The sequence below is a fragment of the Lactuca saligna genome, chromosome 4 (genome assembly GCF_052625555.1).
Source record: "Lactuca saligna cultivar CGN05327 chromosome 4, ASM5262555v1, whole genome shotgun sequence".
Taxonomy (NCBI): Eukaryota; Viridiplantae; Streptophyta; class Magnoliopsida; order Asterales; family Asteraceae; genus Lactuca; species Lactuca saligna.
In genome coordinates this window covers 65,446,384-65,468,147 of record NC_136420.1, presented here as the reverse complement: position 1 = coordinate 65,468,147, position 21,764 = coordinate 65,446,384, and the positions used below count along the sequence as shown (strand labels likewise).

The 21,764-nt window shown below is 36.3% G+C and overlaps 1 protein-coding gene across 1 annotated transcript; it reads left to right on the top strand.

Moving 5' to 3' along the window:
* Positions 1-18,130: 18,130 nt before the first annotated feature.
* On the top strand, positions 18,131-21,451 carry RLP4 (receptor like protein 4). Its single transcript, XM_078990409.1, has 9 exons — positions 18,131-18,405; positions 18,846-19,904; positions 19,984-20,131; positions 20,231-20,302; positions 20,375-20,446; positions 20,566-20,637; positions 20,733-20,810; positions 20,906-21,087; positions 21,176-21,451. Exons 1-9 carry the CDS (start codon positions 18,339-18,341, stop codon positions 21,313-21,315), a joined length of 1,890 nt encoding a protein of 629 aa, XP_078846535.1. The 5' UTR covers positions 18,131-18,338; the 3' UTR covers positions 21,316-21,451.
* Positions 21,452-21,764: the final 313 nt, after the last annotated feature.

Genomic DNA, 21,764 nt, shown 5'->3' with positions numbered 1-21,764 from the left:
TCATATTTTCGCTAAATTTCACTATTTGGCTTTTAATTGGAATCTCATAAGACTTCCAATATTTTTTGAGTGATTCTAAACATAGTTTTACTTCATTTCTAGTAAAAACCATCTGTTAGAACTCAACTCTTAATTTTACATAATATTTCACAATTTTATTCATTACAAAACACGATTTTAAAACGTGTATGTTACAAATACCTCCTCCTTTTGAGGATTTCGTCCCCGAAATTACATCGATTAAAATAAATGGGGATATTTTGCTTTTATCTCATTCTTATTCAACCAACTATAGTTTGGGTCACGATGGTGTTTCCACTTGACAAGCACCAATTCTACTTCTTTATTGCGTAGCTTAGTTGTTCTTTCATTCACGATTCATCAGGCTCTTCTACATATCTTAACTTACTATCCAATTTCACTTCGGATAATGGAACTGTCTCATCGTAGATGCTTAAGCATTTGCGTAGATAACTTACATGAAACACATCATGAATACCCGCCAAATCTTCAGGCAATTCTAAGCGGTAAGCTTGCTTTCCAATTCTCTGGATGATTTTGAAAGGACCAACAAATCTAGGACTCAACTTTCCTTTCTTCCCAAATCGCATAAGGCCTTTCCATGGGGATACCTTCAGCATTACGAAATCCCCCACTTGAAGTTCTATAGGTCGTCTTCTCTTTTCCGTATAGGACTTTTGTCGATCCTGGGCCGCTTTCATTCTTTCTCGTACGATTTGAATCTTGTCGGTGGTGTCTTGAATCATTTCAGGGCCTCCAAGGATCTTCTATCCTACATCACGCCAACATAATGGCGTACGGCATTTGCGACCATATAATGCTTCATATGGTGGCATTTTTGATTGAAGTGTGGTAACTGTTATTATACGAAAATTCGACAAGCGGTAAGTATTTATCCCAGTTACCACCGAACTCCAAAACACATGCACGAAGCATATCTTCTACTGTCTGGATTGTTCTCTCTATCTGACCATCTGTCTGAGGATGATAAGCGGTACTGAGAGCAACTCGAGATCCTAATTCGCGTTGCATACTCGCCCAAAAGTGAGAAGTGAAGCGAGTATCGCGATCGGAAATGATCTTTAGTGGCACACCATGTCTTGCAATAATTTCATCCAAGTATACCTGTGCGTATTTCTCCATTGGAGCCGTTTCACGCATAGCGAGAAAATGTGCACTCTTAGTCAGATGGACGATGATTACCCAAATGTTGTCATTCTGTCTAGCAGTCTTTGGCAATTTGGTAATAAAATCCATGGACAGCTCTTCCTACTTCCATACAGGAACACTAAGGCTTTCTGGAGTTCCATAAGGCTTTTGGTGTTCTGTTTTGACTTGTAAGCATACTAAGCATTCCTATACATATCTTCCAATGTCTCTCTTTAATCCAGGCCACCAATAATCAGCTCTTACATCATAGTACATTTTACTTGTGCCAGGATGTATTGATAGCTTAGATTTATGAGCTTCATCTAAAATCTTCTGTCTTAATCCACCAATCTTTGGAATCCATAGCCAATTCTTAAATACTTTTAATCCTTGTGGATCATTAAGTAAAACATCGGCATAATGTACCATTCCTTCCTTATTTACATTTTCTGGCTTTAAGGCTTCAACTTGCCATTTCTCTAGTTCATCAAGAATGGTGAACTTCACCGTAGTGTGAGTATTAGTATAACACATACTATTACGATAAACTTTCCTGCTAAGTGCATCTGCAACCACATTAGCCTTTCCAGGATGGTACAGGATTTCGCAATCATAGTCCTTGATTAGCTCCATGGCTCGTTGTTATCTCATATTCAAAGTTTGCTGACTGAGTATATACTTGAGACTCTTGTGGTCGGTAAATAATTGGCATTTCGTACCAAAAAGGTAATGTCTCCAAAGTTTTAGGGCAAATACTACTGCAGCGAGTTCAAGATCATGGGTGGGATAATTCATTTCATAATCTTTCAGTTGTCTTGAGGCATAGGCTATTACTTTACCACACTGCATCAACACACAACCGAGTCCCAATCTTGAAGCATCGCTATATACGGAGAAATCATCATCACCTTCTGGGAGTGATAAGATGGGAGCATGAGTTAAGAGATCTTTTAGAGTTGAGAAAGCTTTTTCTTGATCTTCACCCCATTCGAACTTCACTTCCTTCCGTGTAAGGCTTATGAGGGGTATGGCTATACGAGAAAAGTCTTTAATGAATCTCCGGTAATATCCCGCGAGACCTAAGAAACTACGAATTTCGGAAGCATTACGAGGCACTTCCCAATTTTGAATGGCTTCGATTTTGATGGGATCTACAGATACACCGTTACTGGAAATAATATGGCCGAGAAATTGAACTTGACGGAGCCAAAATTCACATTTCGAGAATTTAGCATAAAGTTTCTCCTTTCGAAGGAGTTCTAGGATTTCACGAATATGAATGGCATGATCGACTTCAGACTTGGAATAGATTAGAATATCTTCAATGAATACGATGACAGACTTATCGAGCATTGGGTGGCACACTCAATTCATCATATCCATGAATACGGCAGGATCATTTGTCAAACCGAATGGCATGACAAGGAATTCGAAATGCCCATAACAAGTACGGAAAGCAGTCTTCGGTACATCTTGCTCTTGTACTTTCAACTGATGATAGCCAGATCTCAAATCAATTTTTGAGAAATAGCTAACACCCTGAAGTTGATCGAATAAATCATCGATGCGAGGTAGTGGGTACTTGTTCTTGATAGTCACCTTATTCAACTCGCGATAATCAATGCACATTCGCATCGATCCATCCTTCTTCTTGACAAACAATACTGGAGCACCCCAGGGAGAGATACTCGGTCGAATAAAGCCTTTTTCAAGTAATTCCTGCAGTTGGATCATCATTTCTTTCATTTCGGCTGGTGCAGGACGATAAGGAGTCTTTGCGATTGCAGCAGCACCGGGCACAAGGTCAATTCGGAATTCTACTTGTCTGTCCGGAGGAAGTCCAGGCAGATCATCGGGGAAAACATCGGGATATTCGTTAACAATGGGAATATCATTTACAGTTTTATTCTCCTTTCTTGAGATGTCAACTGTATAGGCTAGATAGATAGGACAACCTTTCGATATGAATTTACAAACTTTGAAGAAAGAGATTATTTTTAAGATTCTTTGTTCACCATAGATATGAATAGGATCTTCCCTTTCAATAGGAATGCATACCATCTTTTCGTAACACAAAAGTTCTGCGTGGTTCTTTGATAACCAATCCATGCCGAGAATAATATCAAAATTGGGCAAGGAGATAGGGATTAGGTTAGCAAGAAAATTATAGCCTTCAATTTCTATGACACAATCCCTATAGATTTTATCAGCAAGTAATGATATACTTCCTGCAGTATCTACGTGAAATGGTTGCGCAAGTGCATAGCAAATAGTTTGAAAAGAATGCGCAAATTCATAAGATACGAAAGAATCTGAAGCACCAGAATCAAATAAGATGTGAGTAGGTCTAGAGTTGACAAGAAATGTACCCGTCACGACATTTAGGTCCTCACGTGCTTCCTCTGTGGTAATCTGGAATGCACGACCCTTAGCTTTTGGCACATCCTCCTTTTTAGCTGGAGTATTCTTCGGTTGTTGGATAGGGACTTGACTTCTCGCTGGTTGTTGAACAGAAGCTTGACTTCCCGTCACTTGGCTGGTAAGAGTAGGGCAAAAACGCTTCTTGTGGCCAGTAATACCACATGCATAACAAGTCACATCCTTCCTTGGGCAAGCTGGCTTGATATGACCTGTTTCTCCACACCCATAACCGACAATGGATTCTTTGTCTATTTTGCATTGACCCGGATGATTCCTTCCACAAACGCGACATGATGGTGATTGAATAGAAAAAGATTGTGACCTACCACGGCCACGAAAAGCACTCCGAGATTCTGCTTGCTTGCTAGGATTAGTTCGAATAGATTGAGCTGGTGGAATAGTGGAAGCAGGAGTAGTTCTTTCAGTACGTGGATGCTTTAGAATAGTAAGAGTAGCACCATGTATTTCTAAGTCATGCTCACGCCTTCGAGCATACTCAACGGCTTTATCAAATGACAAAACATCCCGGTTGACAACGAAATCATGGATTTCGTGTCGTAGTCCTTCCATGAATAACTAAATTTTCTCGTCTTCAGTTGGAATATACTTCGTAGCAAACCTTGCTCTTTGATTAAATTGAGTTTCATATTCATTCACAGTCATTCCTCCTTGTTTAAGCTCGAGGAATTCATTCTCCAATCTTCTCCTCATATCTAGAGGACAATACTTTTCTAGCATACGAGTCTTGAACAATTCCCAGGATAAGTTCTCTTGGTCACATCCATCCAGAGCTTCATATGTTGCTTCCCACCAGACTAAAGCTTCTCCAATGAGCATTGCAGAAGCATAAATAGCCTTGTCTTCATCATCCACATGAGAAACATGAAATACTTTCTCGGTGTTCTGAATCCAAGTTAGAACGATTATAGGATTAAGGACACCAGAAAACTCTGTAGCACCACTACTCTTGAAATCTTTGAATGAGGGACGCTTCACTTTCTCGCTTGAAGATTCTCCAGTGACTTTCTCTTTTCCTTTATCATCATTCTTTTTGTGTTCTTCGAGAGTTTGTCGAATAACACCGGTAAGTTTACCTAAAAGTCGCTCCTCACGAGGAGATACTGGAGTATTCACTTCCTCGGTTTGAGGATCTCCACCAACATCAGGGGTATGGCTACTTACTTGTTCAGCCATTGATCTGAAATACGGAGTAAGATAGTATTTTAGAATTTTAGGGTTTACTACTACCTAATACTTTTACTTATATATTTCCTATGGTTTGTATCCCTATACTTACAATGATTAAGTTCATATATTGAACTTCCTATAGTTTAAGTCTAACTACCAATCCGTGGAATTTAGTTCGCTTAAACTACCGCTCTGATACCATGGTTGAAAGACCCCAACTTTCGTATTTCTGAATGACCCAAACTTTCATATTTCACATTATCATTACTCCAAAACATGCTATTTGCATATTCATAAAAGCAATATTTTACATTGATATAAAGGATTTACAAACTATTGGATACAAACCTTCTATTACAAAGTGTTATATATATTACATAACTACCCAGGATATTGTAATTTATACAAACATAAAAAGTAGTACAAAAGTACTATTACAAACTATTCTACATCTTTCATTAGTATGTAAACATACTATTTATTTATCACCTACAATTGTTAAACATTGATAGGGTAAGCGGTGACGCTTAGTGAGTTCAAAAATAGATACAATATAATATTATGCCATATATATATACTTCAATGTGACAAGGTAAAGAGGAACAACAAGATGTATGTGAGATCATGTAACAAGCATTCATATCAATCAAAGACATTATTCAAGGATATTCTTTTCAATTCTTGATATACATCGATAAAGCTTTGGCCCAATTGGCATAGAAGACATGCAATTTCTGATTAACATCTTGTTAGATTTCAGACTTATAATCTTGTCTAACCATTTGCCAATGCCATAGAATAGAAGTCATTCTCTTACGGAGACATGCTCTACATGGCCAGAGGCTACGTACCAGTACCAATGTGAATCTAAGTCCTTTCACTGATCACATGGTCAAAGGTATTACAATTGCTATAAATATAGCGAATAACACGAGAAAATGACTCAGAATGATAATATTGAAAAGCACATAGCACATATAACACATAACATACAATTGTTCCTATATATTGAACTTACCTTAAGTTAACCGGGGGTTAAAATAGTAATTTGGACAACACTTCAGCTTTAAATATGCCTTTCTATGTTGAAAACCGGGAGTTTGTTTGAAAACCGGGCTCTGCGAAGGTAGGGCTTCAAAACCAAAAAGATAAAATTTTTCGGGCTTCTCGGGGGTCTCGGGACGTGTTTCGGGCTTTAAAAATGATACCGGGGCTTCAAGAAAAGTCAAAATAGTGAATATATGGATTTAGGGGTGAAAAATGGAAATTTTCTCATTTTAGGTGGGAGGGTTCGCAGGCCCCTTTATATAGGGCCGAGGTTCAGATGTCGGCTAAGAGGCGAAGCTCGGTGGCAGCAGCGGAGCGAAGCAGGTGGCGCGAGAGAGAGACTCGGATGCGAGGTTCGGCTGCGAGGCGTGTCTCGCTCCTGCTGGACCTCGGCTTCGGCGAATCAGGGCAGAACGCGCGTCGGAAGCAAGCAGCGAAGCAGCTCGGTGGCGAAGCGCATGTCGGATCCGGATTGGCTCGTGTGACATCCCTATTTTCACGGCCAGAAAAGACCGATTTTGTTTATGCTTTATAAAAATCAGAGTTCTTCTTTTAATAAAAATGTTGCGGAATTTGTTCCCAGAAAAACATGATAAATACGTTATTAAAATATTTCCGAAGAAACGTACTTTACTCATTTTAAAACGTTTGGGATGTCATCGTCAATACAGGAACATGAGCATAAACAGAACTTACATTTATTTACACTAGTGATCTACATCTCTTTAAATCTCTCAGTGTAAAGTGACTTCGTATCAACACCTATGATATAAATAAACTGAGTGGGTCAGGTTGGGAAACCTGGTGAGTACATAGGGTTTTCAACCCACAATAATATAATTATTATGTTTAAACAATCAAACAATCAACCCAATTACTCATCCCCAGTATCTTCTTTAGTCTTAAGGATCTACCCTAAGAATCAACTATTCCTCGTTTATTTATTCCTAAGGATCATCATAAGGAATCGACACGAAGTCCATCATTACCAAGACTTATAGAATATATCTGGTGAACACGTAGTCCGAAACATCTTGTAAACACTTAGTTCAAAAGTAACTAGTGAACACACTTAGTTCAAAATACCTAGTGAACACACTCAGTTCAAAGATACGTAGTGAACACACTCAGTTCAAAAATACCTAATGAGCACCTAGTTCAAAAATACCTACATGTTACGAAACTGCTATCGTTCCACTGGACCGTCTAGTATCGTCCATAGTCGTCATCTATACTCCACTAGATGTCTGGATCACTGACAACACTGATGTCTCCCATCGTGTTATCACAAAACAACTATTTCATCTACCCATGTTTTTCCCAACACGTTTTGTAGATATAAAATACGTATACAGTTTAAATCATTTAAAACATGTATAAAAATCTTTTACTCAGCATAGACAGCAAGTATCAGACAATATGTATACATAGCACGTAATTTATATTAAAATACTTCATATCTAAGTGTAAGATGAAAGAGACTATGCACTCACAACACGTAAATTATATAATAAATACTTCATATCTATGTGTAAGATGAAAGGGACCATGCACTCACCTGAGAAGGTGGTGACTCGGTACTCGGACAACGCTTCGTTTACTTTAAAATAATTTCCTTCGACGAAACCTAGTATTATCACCAATAGATTTTAGTCTATTATTCGCCGAGACTAATTAATAGTCTAGCTATTATTACTATTATATAAGCGTTAAAAAAATTATATAACCCATAATAATAGCCCAAGTATTTGTTATATGTTCTTAATAACGTTAATATAATTAAATAAAAACTATATTAAAAATAGCGTAGGCGTAGCTCACTTACAGTGGGTTTTATAGAAAACCAGGCTTTGCTTGGAGCAGCGTTTCCGAGCCGGAAATCTCTTCTTCTCGGAGCCGTCGAGCACTCCGGGGCTTCCGCCTCGTGCTAGGGAGGTTCCCTAGGCTTTTCGGGGGATTTCGGGGCTAGAGAGAGGTTTTAGAGAGAGAGAGTAAAGAGAAGAAAGAATGGGAAAGGTGTGAAGAAAATGAGGGGGGGAGAGGTGGTATTTATAGGGTGAAAATGGCTGAAGTTGGTGCCACATGTCACCATCTAGTGGCAAGACTTGGGGAGAAAGCAATGGCCAAGATTGTGCCACATCAACCATTTTGGCACAGCACACTTCCGACTTCTAAAATTCATAACTTTCACATACGATCTCCATTTTTGACGTTCTTTATATCCACGCGTAGGTAAAAATAATATCTACAACTTTCATTTTGACTCCGTCGGCTAATTCTCGACCGATCTAAAATTTAACAGTACGAGGCGTTTAGACTGTTAAATGACCGCGAAGAATCTGTAACTCCTTCATACGGACTCTGTTTTCGTATGTCTTTTTACCGTTGAGTTCCTATTAATGAGATCTTCAACTCTCATTTAGGTCGCATAAGCCAAAAACCGCTCGAACTAAAATTCGAGTTTCGGGCTGTACACTGCTAAGTCGAATCTTAGAAAAATCATAACTTCTTCATACGAAGTCAGATTTGGGCGTTCTTTTTATGGATTTTCTCGGTTTAGCATATTATACGACTTTTGTTTAGATCACTAAGGCTAAATATTGCTCTGTTGTAAATTCACTTTTTACGCTTCCCGGTGCAGTGTCGGTTCCGTCGCGAAACTTCGACGGGTCATAACTTCTTTGTTATAACTCGGATTTCGGCGTTCTTTATATGTACGGAAATCTTGTGATATATACTACAACTTGGTTCAAATTATTTATTCTAAATAATATTTTGTCAAAAAGTCATTTTCGACCCCTATTATCTCTAAATTGACTAGCCCGGATCTACGGGCGTTACAGCTCGCACCTCGGTCCAATTAGCTCGCGACACGTGAAGCTTCTTGGTTCGGCCACGTCTCCGGTGACACTGCTGGTTCGTGCGAGTGACGTGTCCGGGCACTATTCATGCGAAATTTTTTGATTTTTGTGCCCCGAACTTCTAAAATCCATAACTTTCGCATACGAGCTCCGTTTTTGACGTTCTTTATATGAACGCGTAGCTAAAATCACTCTCTACAACTTTCGTTTAGACTTCGTCGGCTAATTTTGACTTTAATTTTAATATTATTATTTTTAACAGACCGGGACAGGAAAATCCGTTAAAAATTCATAACTTCTTCATCCGACATCCGTTTTCGTCAGACTTTTTACCGTTGTACTACATATGACGAGACCTTCGATTCTCGTTTAGGATGTATCGGTAAAATATCGCTCGATCTAAAATTCGAGTTTTTAGCTGTCTACTGCTAAGTTGAAACTTCAAAAAATCATAACTTCCTCATACGAAGTCAGATTTTAGCGTTCTTTTTATCGAATTTCTCGTTTTAAAGAATACTACGACTTTCATTTAGATTACTAAGGCTAAAAAGTAGTTTATCAAAAACTCACTTTTTACGTCATTCGGTGCCGCGTCGGTTTTGTCGCGGATCTTCGGTTGGTTATAACTTCTTCATTATAACTCGGATTTTGATGAGGTTTTCGCCTACAAATTTCTAACGAGATTCTATACAACATCAAACAATAAAATTTTACTTATTTAAAATTTCATATTTTCACTAAATTTCACTATTTGGCTTTTAATTGGAATCTCATAAGACTTCTAATATTTTCTGAGTGATTCTAAACATAGTTTTACTTCGTTTCTAGTAAAAACCATCTCTTAGAACTCAACACTCAATTTTACATAATATTTCACAATTTTATTCATTACAAAACACGATTTTAAAACGTGTATGTTACAATATTTGCCACAACATTGTGAAGGTATCATCACGATATAGCCTGGCCACATGAGACACATTTCTGATTTAGGTGTCACGATGTGACATTATAGTGTTCACGACTTGACATTTGGGCATGGGAAAGCCCTAATTTTTGGGGTTTGCGCATTATGTAAAGAATGTGATGGATATAAGTTCATACCCTCAACCTCCATCACCTCCATTTCGCGCTCATAGAAGCCTTAGCCTCTATTGTTGAAGAGCTTGAGATTTTTTTTGGTGTTTTTGGTGTTTTGAAGGAGAAGGAAGCACACTTGGTGTATAGATCTAGCCTTCAAGACTCATCATCATCTTCTATCTTATATTTTAGACCTTTGTAAGTGTTCAAGTTCAAAGCTTTATTGTCCTATGTTGCTAGATGTAGGTTCTTTTTGTCACTTTTCTTCAAGTATAAGCTAGTTGGAATAGTGGGACTCCATAAATTTAGCAAATTTATGGGTCCTTGAGGTACATTGATGAACATAAGGTTCAGATATGAAGTTTGCTATTGTATTTGATCCCCATGCATGAGATTCTTGGTGTTGTTTCTCCATTTTTGACCTAGCTTGAGCTCTAGAGTTGCACTGGACATGCATGGCTAAAAATCATTGACCTTTAGATGGTATTGGAAGTTAGGAAGCCTTCTAGAAGGAATGGGTGGATAGCTTAATATATTGAAAGTTGAATTTATTAAGATGAGAAAACCCAGTTTTCACGACGTGGTAGTCCGCTCGCCATAATGTGGCGACTGGGGATTTTGTGGTTGTTTTTGGACACAATTTGTTCACAGTAAAACATGATAAAAACGTTATCAAAGCATTTATGAAGAAATGTATTTTTTTCATTTAAAAACATTTGGGATGTCATCGTCAATATAGAAATATAAGCATAAACAGAACTTACTTTCAATTACACTAGTGATCTGTTTCTCTTTATTCTCTCAGTGTATAGTAGCTTCGTATTGATACATGTGATACAAATAAGTTTGAGTGGGTCAGGTTGGGAAACCTGGTGAGTACATAGGGTTTTCAACCCACAATAATATAATTATTATGTTTAAACATTTAGATAATTAACCCAATTACCCATCCCCATTATCTTCTTTATTCTGCCCTAAGAATTTAACTATTCCTCATTTATTTATTCCTAAGGGTTATCCTAAGGAATAGGTACGAAATCCATCGTTGCTAAGGTTTACTCAACAGACACTAAATCCATAGTTACCAAGGTTTATCTTGTTTATTGACAGTATCGTTTTTGAGACTCCTCTCGCAATACAGGTCAATGGGTTTATCTCATTTATCGACAATATCGTTTCCAAGAATCCACTCGCAGTACATGTCAATGGGTTTTTCGAGTACACCTGGTGAATACACAGTTCAAAACACCTACAGGTTGCGAGCTTGCTAGTGTCCACTGGACTGTCTAAAATAGTCTGTGGTTGTCATCCATACTCTGCTGGATGACAGGGCAATAACTTGAGTAAAATGCTTCTCTCATGGTTCACCTCTCACCCTTACCTCATGGTCTATATCACCTCTTCATCATTTTATTTTTGTCACACAAACTATTTCATTTACCCATGTTTTACCCAACACATTTTGTAGACATAAAATGTATACAGTTTAAATAATTTAAAACATGTATGAAAATCTTTCAACCAGCACAGACAGCAAGTATTCAGACAATATAAACACATAGCACATAGTTTATATAAAATACTTCATATCTATGTGTAAGATGAAAGTAACTATGCACTCACCTGATACGGTGGTGACTCGGTACTTGAACAACACTTCGTTACTCTCAACACAATTTTCCTCGGACAAAACCTAGTATCATTACCACTAGAGTTTAGTCTAATATTCACCAAGACTAATTAATAGTCTAGCTATGATTACAATTATATAAGCGTTAAACAATACTTATATAACCCATAATAATAGCCCAAGTACTTATTATAAGGTCCTAATAACATTACTATATTGAAACATAAGTTCTACTAAAGATAGGGTAGGCGTAGCTCACTTACAGCGGGTTTTCTCGAAAATAGGGCTTCGCTAGAGCAGCATTCCCGAGCCGAAAGGATCTTTTCTCGGGGATTCAAGAGCCTCGGGGCTTCCTTCAGGTGCTAGGGGGTTTACCTAGATTTTAGGGGGCTTAAGGGAGGCTAGAGAGATAGTTTAGAGAGAGAAAGTTGAAGGGGAAAGGTGTGGGAAATGAGAGAACCCGACACCTCTATTTATAGGGTGAAATCCTGATGGACTCTCTGAGTCGGTTCACGAACGCACTGATTCGGTTCCACGTGTCATCACCTAATGGCTTTTCTTGGGGAGAAAGCCTTAGCCCATATTCAGCCACGTCACCCCTTTTGCAGCAGCACCCTGCCGACTTCTAAACCCCGTAACTTTCGTATACGAGCTTCATTTTCAATGTTATTTTTTTCCACACATAGGTAAAAACAAGATCTACAACTTTTTTTTAGACTCCGTCGGCTAATTCTCGACCAATCTTAAATTTAACAGTAGGAGGAGATTAGACTGTTAAATGACCACGAAGAATTCGTAACTCCTTCATACGGACTCCGTTTTTTTTCTGTCTTTTTACCATTGAGTTCATATTAATGAGATATTCAACTCTCATTAAGGTTGCGTAAGCCAAAAACCGCTCGAATTAAAATTCGAGTTTCGGGTCGTGCACTACTATGCCAAATGTTAGAAAAATCATAACTTTCTCATACGAAGTCAGAATTGGGGGGTTTTTTTTGTATGTTCTCGGTTTAACATATACTACAACTTTTGTGTAGATCAATAAGGCTAAAAGTCCTCTATCTTAAATTCACTATTTACGTCTCCCAGTGTCGTGCCGGTTTTGCCGAAAAACTTCGACGAGTCATAACTTCTTCGTTATAACTCAGATTTCGACGTTCTTTATATGTACGGAACCCTTGAGACATATTCTACAACTTGGTTAAGATTATTTATTATAAATGATATTTTGTCAAAAAGTCATTTTCGACCCCTATCATCTCTAAATTGACTAGCCCGGATCTACGGGCGTTACTTTCACGCTCGTTCCATTCATGAGTCTCGTGATGGTAAGAATCTCCTCCTTAACTTGGCATTTTTCATTGTCTTTCTGATCTCGGGTATAACTTGGACCTCAAGTCCTTTGCAATTGTCATGAGGTCGCCCTTTAGGTGTTTTTCATCCATTTCCTTCCTCAGAACCATGCACTCACTAGTGTCGTGGGTTTTGCTCTTGTGATAGTCACAATATTTCCCTTTTTCTTTGTCCACCCTTGAGGGTGTTTTCTCAACAACATATACCTTATCCCAGTGGCTCCAGGGCTCATCCTTGCAGAAAGGGCGAAATCTACGAGGTGGGTGTCGTGAGTATCAGCTATGCTTGTTGTAGCTTCTGTCATGTGGTGGTGTCTTGTCCGTCTGAGGGAGATGGTTATGTGCCATCGAGAGACAACATTAATCGGAGTAGGCTTGTCCCCCCCCCCCCCCCCCAACCAAACGCTGTAGGTGCCTTTCCTGTCATTGTCACCGTCTAGGGTCGTTTTGGGGTTATGTAACTTTGGGTACACATCCGGATGGCGCCAAATGGAAATTTATGACAACCCGAAATCTATATTTGAAAGTTAATTCAATCAATCAAAAGTCGGACTCGTTTCTACTATCTGTTAACTATGTTTAGATTCGGATTGAGGGTCTCTAAGCCAAGTGTACTCAAGGGTTGAATGTTGGGAAGCGTTATCTTGGAATCAATAGTTTGCACTCGAGCCTGGAACACCTTCAAAGGTGGTTCACGGTCGCAAACTAGGTTCACGTCCGTGAACCCATGCTTGGGCCATGAACCACCCTCCATATATATGGGATTCACTCATTTTCTCCTCACTTCTTCAAGCTCCAGTCATGAACCTCCCCATTCTCTCTCAACTATTTTCAACCGTGATCACTCCTAAAGGCATCAAAACATAAGTATTTCATACCTTACTTGTTCATGCTTAGAAACCTCTTTGTTTTAGCCTTGATTCATCACTTTTCATCACCATCTTCAAGATCTTCAAGAGTTCACAGCCGTGAACCCTTCATAGGGCCGTGAACCCTTCATAAGATCTTGGTCCGTGAACCCTTGTAAGACCGTGAACCCTTCTTAGATGCAAGATTGGATTGTGAACACATCATGTGTTCTATGGCCATGAACACTCTTTGTTTGGACATGAACTCCCTTCAGTCAATCATATGTGATTGTAACACTTCATTGCAAGTGTTTCCTAGTTCCTAAGGTTGTTTACCTTAGCATGTTAGTTGTTATATACAATAATTGTATACATATATTTGTTATTATAAAAGGTTGATTGTAGGGGGTATGAACATTTGAACTATACAACTTTCTAACACTGTTAAACACCATTTACAAACCATTTTCAAAACTACTTTCAAAACATTGTTAAACTTCATTTCAAAACCCTTTTCAAGTTACTTTTAAACCTTGTGTAAACTCTTTTACTCTCAAACCATATTCCTTTATGTATTCAAGTATAAATAGGCTTTAATGGACTTAGGACTATTGTTAATAACCTTGACTCCTGTTCCTTGTTTGGTTGTGGGCTTAGGGTAGGATACACTAGTCCGACTGTCAATTAACTCATAATTATAGATGCTAAATACATATAAGAATATTAAATCTTACCTTTAAAGTTATACTCAACTCAGTTACAAAAAGGAACAATATATATATATATATACACACACACACACACACATAAATACACATTTACAAGTACAGAAAGGAACATACACACTACATATGTACATGACAACTCGAATGTGAGATACTACTTCATGACACAACAATACATTGTTGTGCCACATTTTGTAACCAGAGTCTCCTTGTGGGAGAGCGTGACTTTGAGTATAGATCTATATGGGATTGATCATCCCACACCTCGCTGCTAGCTACAGTGGGACCTGCAGGTGCACAGGTGATCAAATGTCATACTACTTTGGCATCCGAATAGAGGCGTGTGTATACTAGGTCGATCAAGTATGGTTATAACCATATCACATTTTAACCTTAATTAACCAATTCAGTTTTAAAGGCAATAAGACTCTCGGAAGCGTATGGTTAATTTAGTACGGCAATGAGTCTTCATTTTTCCAATTCATTATACAGTGATGTTATCGTTGGGTTAAAGCATACTATTTTACTAGTGAAAGATAGTAACTATATGGAAAACATACTTTGATACAAATATAAAGTACAAACATACACATTACATTTTTAGATAAGAATGAACATGCAAACAGTCGGGCCTTGAGTAGAAGGCTACATTTCATTATAAGCAGGAAATATATGATTTTTTGGGAAAGTAAACAAACATTTTCATGATACAAATACAAACATTTTACAGCACAAGTACAAGTAAACGACACTAAATACTTATGAACTTACCAACATTTATGCTGATAATCTCTTTCAAAATAACTTGTATTCTCAGGGAACTGGTAGACAGGTACACCCATTCAACTTTTGAGAAGACTGAGTGGATTCAAGACTCGTCATTATTTTAACCATACGTTTTTGTGTCATTTAAACTTTACAAAAGAACACACATATATTTAACTATTCTATTAATACAATGGATGTTGTTGCTTGTTTTACTATTTCGCATTGTTATGATACTGTACATGATGTCCTCCACCCCTAAATGTTTTCGTCAATTCGGTTTGGGGGTGTGACAAAATTTAAAACTTAAAAACGATTATCAAAATCCTAATATGATAATTAATAAAACTTGGTTATTCAAATAAGGTATGTAAACATGTTCAATGTGACCAATAAGATCTGATCGAAGTTGGTGGTGGGTTTCTAAGCCATGCAATTATAGATTCATATATGTATGTACTTCTTCCTCGTTGGGGAGATCGATATCATGTACCAGCCATATAACAACATATTCATCTTTTAGTATCATATTGTGTAATATAGGGTAAGCATACATTATATATTTACACATTTCTTAATTTGTAGAATGTGCATGGAGTCTTGTTATGCCCCCAACGACTTTTTTGTACGCTAAAAGCATGTTTTCACGTCCTTCCTTGTTACTCATTATACAACCTTGAACCGATTCTTTTTGTTGGTAGTTATATGCACAAATGATTTCAGAAAAGTTGTACAACATAGATATATTCCATTTATAAGTTAATACTTATGCTTGCATTCTTCTTCATTCAAATGAAATGAACGTTTTGGTGATTTTCCGAACACTTACTCATTGAATATTGGTGATCGGTAGAGAACAATTTGACCAATGTTGCAATGTCTTGAAGATCGCTAGAGCAACTCACTGGCGCCACAACTTTTTAGTTATTTGATAATTATAGTTAAGATGAGTACGGATAATGATTAATTTCTTCAACGTATTTATTGCACATATGAATGAGAATTATCAAAAGAAACTATTTGGGTAAAAAGAAAAAGGGAGTTGTAATGAAATTGGAGATAATGTAGAATGTTTGTGTGGTTTTGGACGTGGTTAATAGTGATTTATATAGTTAATAAAATAGAAATTAAATAAAAAACTAGTCATTGAACTAATAATAGATAGGATTGAGAACCTAACCACCCCTTGTATTGTTGAAGTCGAGCGATACCACTACCATCTTTCACCAAATAGTACATAACTATGTGCACCCTTATTATGGGCCGTTACATTGTGTGTTCCACAGTGATTGACAATATATGATTTCCGTGTATGCAGTGTAAAACATTTTGAATTTTTTTTCCTATTATCATGTCATTACTAGTCATTACTATTTTTTTTTGTCTGTGCCACACCTAGTATGAAATTTTACGTCCAACCCCAACCCTTATAAATATACCATTATATTTATTATTATAGATTATTTTAATATATATATATATATATATATATATATATATATATATATTATATCTTATAATATGGATATTCATTATAATTTATAAGTTTTGTGGGACTCAAAACCAATGAATATTCATTATAATTTATAAGTTTTATGGGACTCAAAACCAGAAAAATATAAAGAATATTAGACCGTAAGGAATCACACCGGTGAATCAATGTGGGATGTTAAATAGACAATAACAAATTTAGGTTAATTCTATATGTGCCCAATAATTGCTTTGTGTATCTTATGAGTGAACAATGACGGATCTAAAATTTACATATCTTGGGTTACAAATTAGTCAAATAAATTTTCAAATCGGTCAAACTGATTATAGTTTTTCGGGTTTGGTCAAACCGTTTATTTGACATTTAAACTATTTAAAGGGTATTAAATGTTATAAAAAACTTAAATAAAGTTTTAGAATGTTTAAATGGGTCAAGTATAATTGGGAAATTTCAAGGTTTACTGTGTTATTTTTCAAAGTATGTGAAGATAAAGGAATTTAAAAAGGGATATATTGTGAAATATAGAGCATAAATAAGGGACTAAAAATATAAATGGGTCAAGTATAATTGGGAAAATTCAAGGGTTTAATGTGTTATTTTTGGAGAAGATTAAAGAATTTAAAATGAGATATATTATAAGAGATGAAGGTTTGACTTTTATTTATACCCATATTTTTTTTTTTTTTTTTTTTTCTGTTATGTGAAATCCTGTGTTAAGAAAGAGAAAAAGATAGTTTTTCCCTTCCTCTTTGGAATTGCCCAACTTCCTTCTTCTTTTGCTTTGTGGAGTTGTGCTATTCCTTTTCCTTATTTTCTCTCAGCGTGTGTTTTATTAGCAAGCCAAGAAATGGTGTATTTTTTCTCAATCTTCTCGTTTCGGAGGGCACATCTATTTTGTGGTTGTGGCCACCATAAAAAAAATAATAAAAAAAATAAAAAATAAATAAAAAATTAGCTCATCCCATGTAAAAAAAATTCAGTCATTGGGGACACACATTCGTCCCTATGTGTGAGTAGATGAATGTATACGTCATGATTTAATAATTTATATGAATAAGTAAGGATAAATATAATTGCACCCTAAATTTATGACGTTTGCCCGATCTTATCATTAAGATTCAATTATATATGATTTATTTATTAATCAAATACATATTTTGAGATTAAAAGGGAGAAAGTTATATACCCAATAGGCAAAAACCGATGTCACAAGAATTTATTAGATGGGAAAATAAATGGCACTAAAGAAAAATGTTTTATATTTTATAAGTGGTTCTAAAAATGAAAAGCAATGAGTATATGACTCGGTCTAACTAGAATTTTCCAAGACACTTATTTATATATAGCCTTGTATTTTGTGCATAATTATTCTATTAAATTTGTTTTTATACTTTCAAATTACAATTAAAATGAAGTGTATTTTAAGTTTTAACTTTTGCACCATGAATAATATGGTATTTTATTATTTTAACTATATCAATCGCATTAAATCTTGTAATATAAAAATAATTAAAATTTTATGTTATAGGGGGGGAATATTAATTAAATCCGTGTCTTCATTTGCAGTCACGTCTACAAGACTTTCCCTCTCTCTCTCTCTCTCTCTCTCTCTCTCTCTCTCCAGAGACTACCCATTATCTCCCTAGATGCTTAAGGTTCTGAGAGAGTGAAAGTGGAAAGGATTTAGATTACAGAGTGAGTTTGAGAGAGAGAGAGAACGTTAAAGTGCAAGATTGGAAAAGGATTAGAGACGACGATTATGAGGCCAGTGTCACTGCTCATCTTCCTCCTTGTTTGCATAGCAGCTTTCAGACCTTCTTACCAAGGTTTCCTTGATTACATTCTTCTACTTTGGAGTTCTATGTCATAAATCACTAACTTCTTGCTACTTTTTTGTATGCTAATTTTGCTAGGTTTAGTCTAATTCGTTCCAATTTTGAGCTTTTGGATCGATTCGTTTTGGCCTTTTATGCCTAAATTTGGTCGTATCCGATGCGAATCAACAAATTAGGAACTTATCAGTAATCGTTAAATTGTGAGAGTGAGATCAGATGAGAGATTTGAATCATTGTAAAATTTGGGTAGTTTCAACTTCCAACTAAACATTTATTGGCCAGCAAACAAATTCGCTGAAAAAACCGAGTCAAAGATTTGGGACTGCTTTGTGTTAAACAGCAAAACAAACATAAATTGATTAAATTCCTTCTGTATTACATCACATCGCCTTTGATTCTAATCTCTACTATTTGACTTTCCATGAATGCAGCACCATATACTCGGAGAATAAGCTGCGGAGCTCGCAACGACGTCCACACACCACCAACAAATACATTTTGGTACAGAGATTTCGGATACAGTGGAGGAATACTTGCTAATGCAACTCGTCCAAGCTACATCACTCCTCCTCTCACCACACTTCGCTATTTCCCCTTATCTTCGGGTCCTGAAAACTGCTACCACTTAGAGAGAATCCCCCATGGCCATTATTCAGTTAGAGTCTTCTTCGGATTGGTTAAAGATCCCACTTTTGACAACGAACCTTTGTTTGATGTATCTGTAGAAGGAACCCTAGTTTACTCACTAGCATCAGGTTGGAGTAACCATGATGATGAACAAGCTTTCGTTGAGGCTCTAGTATTCCTTGAAGATGGAACTGCTTCAATTTGCTTCCACAGCACTGGTCATGGAGATCCAGCTGTACTCTCAATCGAAGTTCTTCAAGTTAGCAACAATGCATATAACTTCGGTTCAGGTTGGGGTAGAGGAACAATCTTAAGAACTCATAAAAGACTCAGTTGTGGTGCTAAAAATCCAAAATTTGATGTGGATTACAGTGGAAACCACTGGGGTGGAGACAGATTCTGGAATTCAATCTCTACTTTTGGTGAAAACTCTGATAAACCTTTAACCACAAAAAACAGCATCAAGTTATCCCCAAATCTACCAAACTATTATCCAGAAGCTCTTTATCAAACAGCACTTGTTAGCACTGATAATCAGCCTGATTTAACATACACAATGGATGTGGATCCAAACAGGAATTACTCAATTTGGTTGCATTTTGCAGAGATTGATCCTCTAGTCACAGGAGAAGGACAACGAGTTTTTGACATCATTATAAATGGTGATAACATATTTCAAGAAATTGATATTGTGAAAATGAGTGGAGATATTAACAGTGCTATTGTGATAAACACAACAGTCCCTGTTAGTGGGAGAAGTTTGACAATAACTTTGCAACTTGTAAAAGGATCTCACACCATAATCAATGCTATAGAGATCTTTGAAATTGTCAGAGCTGAAGCCAAAACTTCAATTGATGAAGGTACTTTTAAGTTTTAACCCATTTGTTTGAATTTAAAGCTCTTATGAAGTGAAAATTGTTTCTTTCTGTTATGTTGTAGTAAAAGCTTTGCAGAAATTGAAAAGTGCATTAGGTCTTCCTCTTCGTTTCAGCTGGAATGGTGATCCTTGTGTTCCTCAGCAGCATCCATGGAGTGGAGTAGATTGTCAATTTGATAATGCTAAAATTAAATGGTTCATTGATGGATTGTAAGTTTTTCTTATCCAATCTTTCTAATTTTATTCTGATATCTGAATACATTATGTAGAATTCTAACATTGTATTTTGATTTTTGATTGTGATATCAGAGGTCTTGATAACCAAGGTTTAAGAGGATTCTTACCTGATGACATATCCAAACTCACTCATCTACAAAATATGTAAGTTTAAAAATTAAATCTGTTGTGAAAAATGAAAATTATTAATCAGGAATTTTTGTTGTGAATTTTAAGGAACCTGAGTGGAAATAGCATCCAGGGGGAGATTCCTTCTTCACTTGGAAAAATTACTAGTCTTGAAGTACTGTAAGTATATTTATATATATAAATAAATAAATAAAAGATATTTCGTATGAATAATGAAAGTGAGTTAAATTTTTGATGTAAAATTTATAAATCTGTAATGTGTTGTATTATTATTACAGGGATCTTTCATACAATTTGTTTAACGGATCCATTCCTGAAAGCCTTGGAGGTTTAACATCAGTTCGGATATTGTAAGATTCTTTTCTCTAACAATAAATATATAATTATATAAAAAAAAATATTAATTATACTTTTAAGTTTTAACAAATTTGCTTTAATTAATTAGGAATCTGAATGGGAACTCCCTATCAGGAAGAGTCCCAGCTGCATTAGGAGGAAGGCTTTTACACAGAGCAAGTTTCAAGTATGTTTTCATAAATAACTTAAATTTAAAAATAAATAAATAAATACTGAATTATTATTTATTATATGGTATTTGACTATTTGTATGTTGTACAGTTTTACTGATAACAAAGGTCTATGTGGGATACCTGGATTACAAACATGTGGGCCCCACCTTTCTGCGGGAGCAAAGATTGGAATCGCATTAGGGGGATGCGCAGGGCTTCTTTTGATGGCTACTTGTTTGACTTGTTGGTGGAAGAGGCGTCAGAATATTCTTCGGACTCAGCAGATTGCAGGTAATTAATTTATTTAGTGAGGTAAGTTTTATAAAATATGAATTTGATTTTTTTTTTTTTTTTTTTTTTTTTTAATTAAAAAAAATAGCGAGGGGAGCTCCTTATGCAAAAGCGAGAACTCATTTCTCACGTGATGTGCAATTGGCAAGACATAATAACAACAGCAATGGTGGTGGTCATGAACATGCGAGGACTGCGGCAGAAAATGGGCCAATCCTGCTTTCTTGATGGTTTGGTTAGGTTACACAATTTACATGGGGTGTTAACTGTTAAGTGTTGAGTAACACAAAATCAATTACTTTAATAGATTGATTGTATATTATTTTTTATTTCTCAAGTTAGTGGAAATTGATTTTTTTTTTTTTTTTTTTTTTTTTTAATGTAGAGTGATGTTCAAAGGTGAAATTATCACCACTTTATATTAATTGCCAACCCAACTTTATGAAAGGGAAGGGAAGGGAAGCCCACAACCTTTCTTGGGGAACTGATAAAACGCTCATTTTTTTTTTTTTAACAGCAGAACTGCATTAAAATGAAACTAGCAAGATGTTAGACAAGTTACAACATACAAACAAGAGAAATAGGAGAATTACACAAGTCAAACCAATTTATAGAACTAAACCTCCCTCTATATTTCAACCAATTGAAAGAGATTAACCGGATATCATTGGTTATCT

Bases quoted from the DNA above. Each gene is read 5' to 3' on its own strand.
- RLP4 (XM_078990409.1), top strand. From the start codon at position 18,339: ATGAGGCCAGTGTCACTGCTCATCTTCCTCCTTGTTTGCATAGCAGCT. The intron at 18,406-18,845 runs GTTTCCTTGATT...CCATGAATGCAG, and splicing joins TTTCAGACCTTCTTACCAAG to CACCATATACTCGGAGAATA. The intron at 20,447-20,565 runs GTAAGTATATTT...TTATTATTACAG, and splicing joins ATTACTAGTCTTGAAGTACT to GGATCTTTCATACAATTTGT.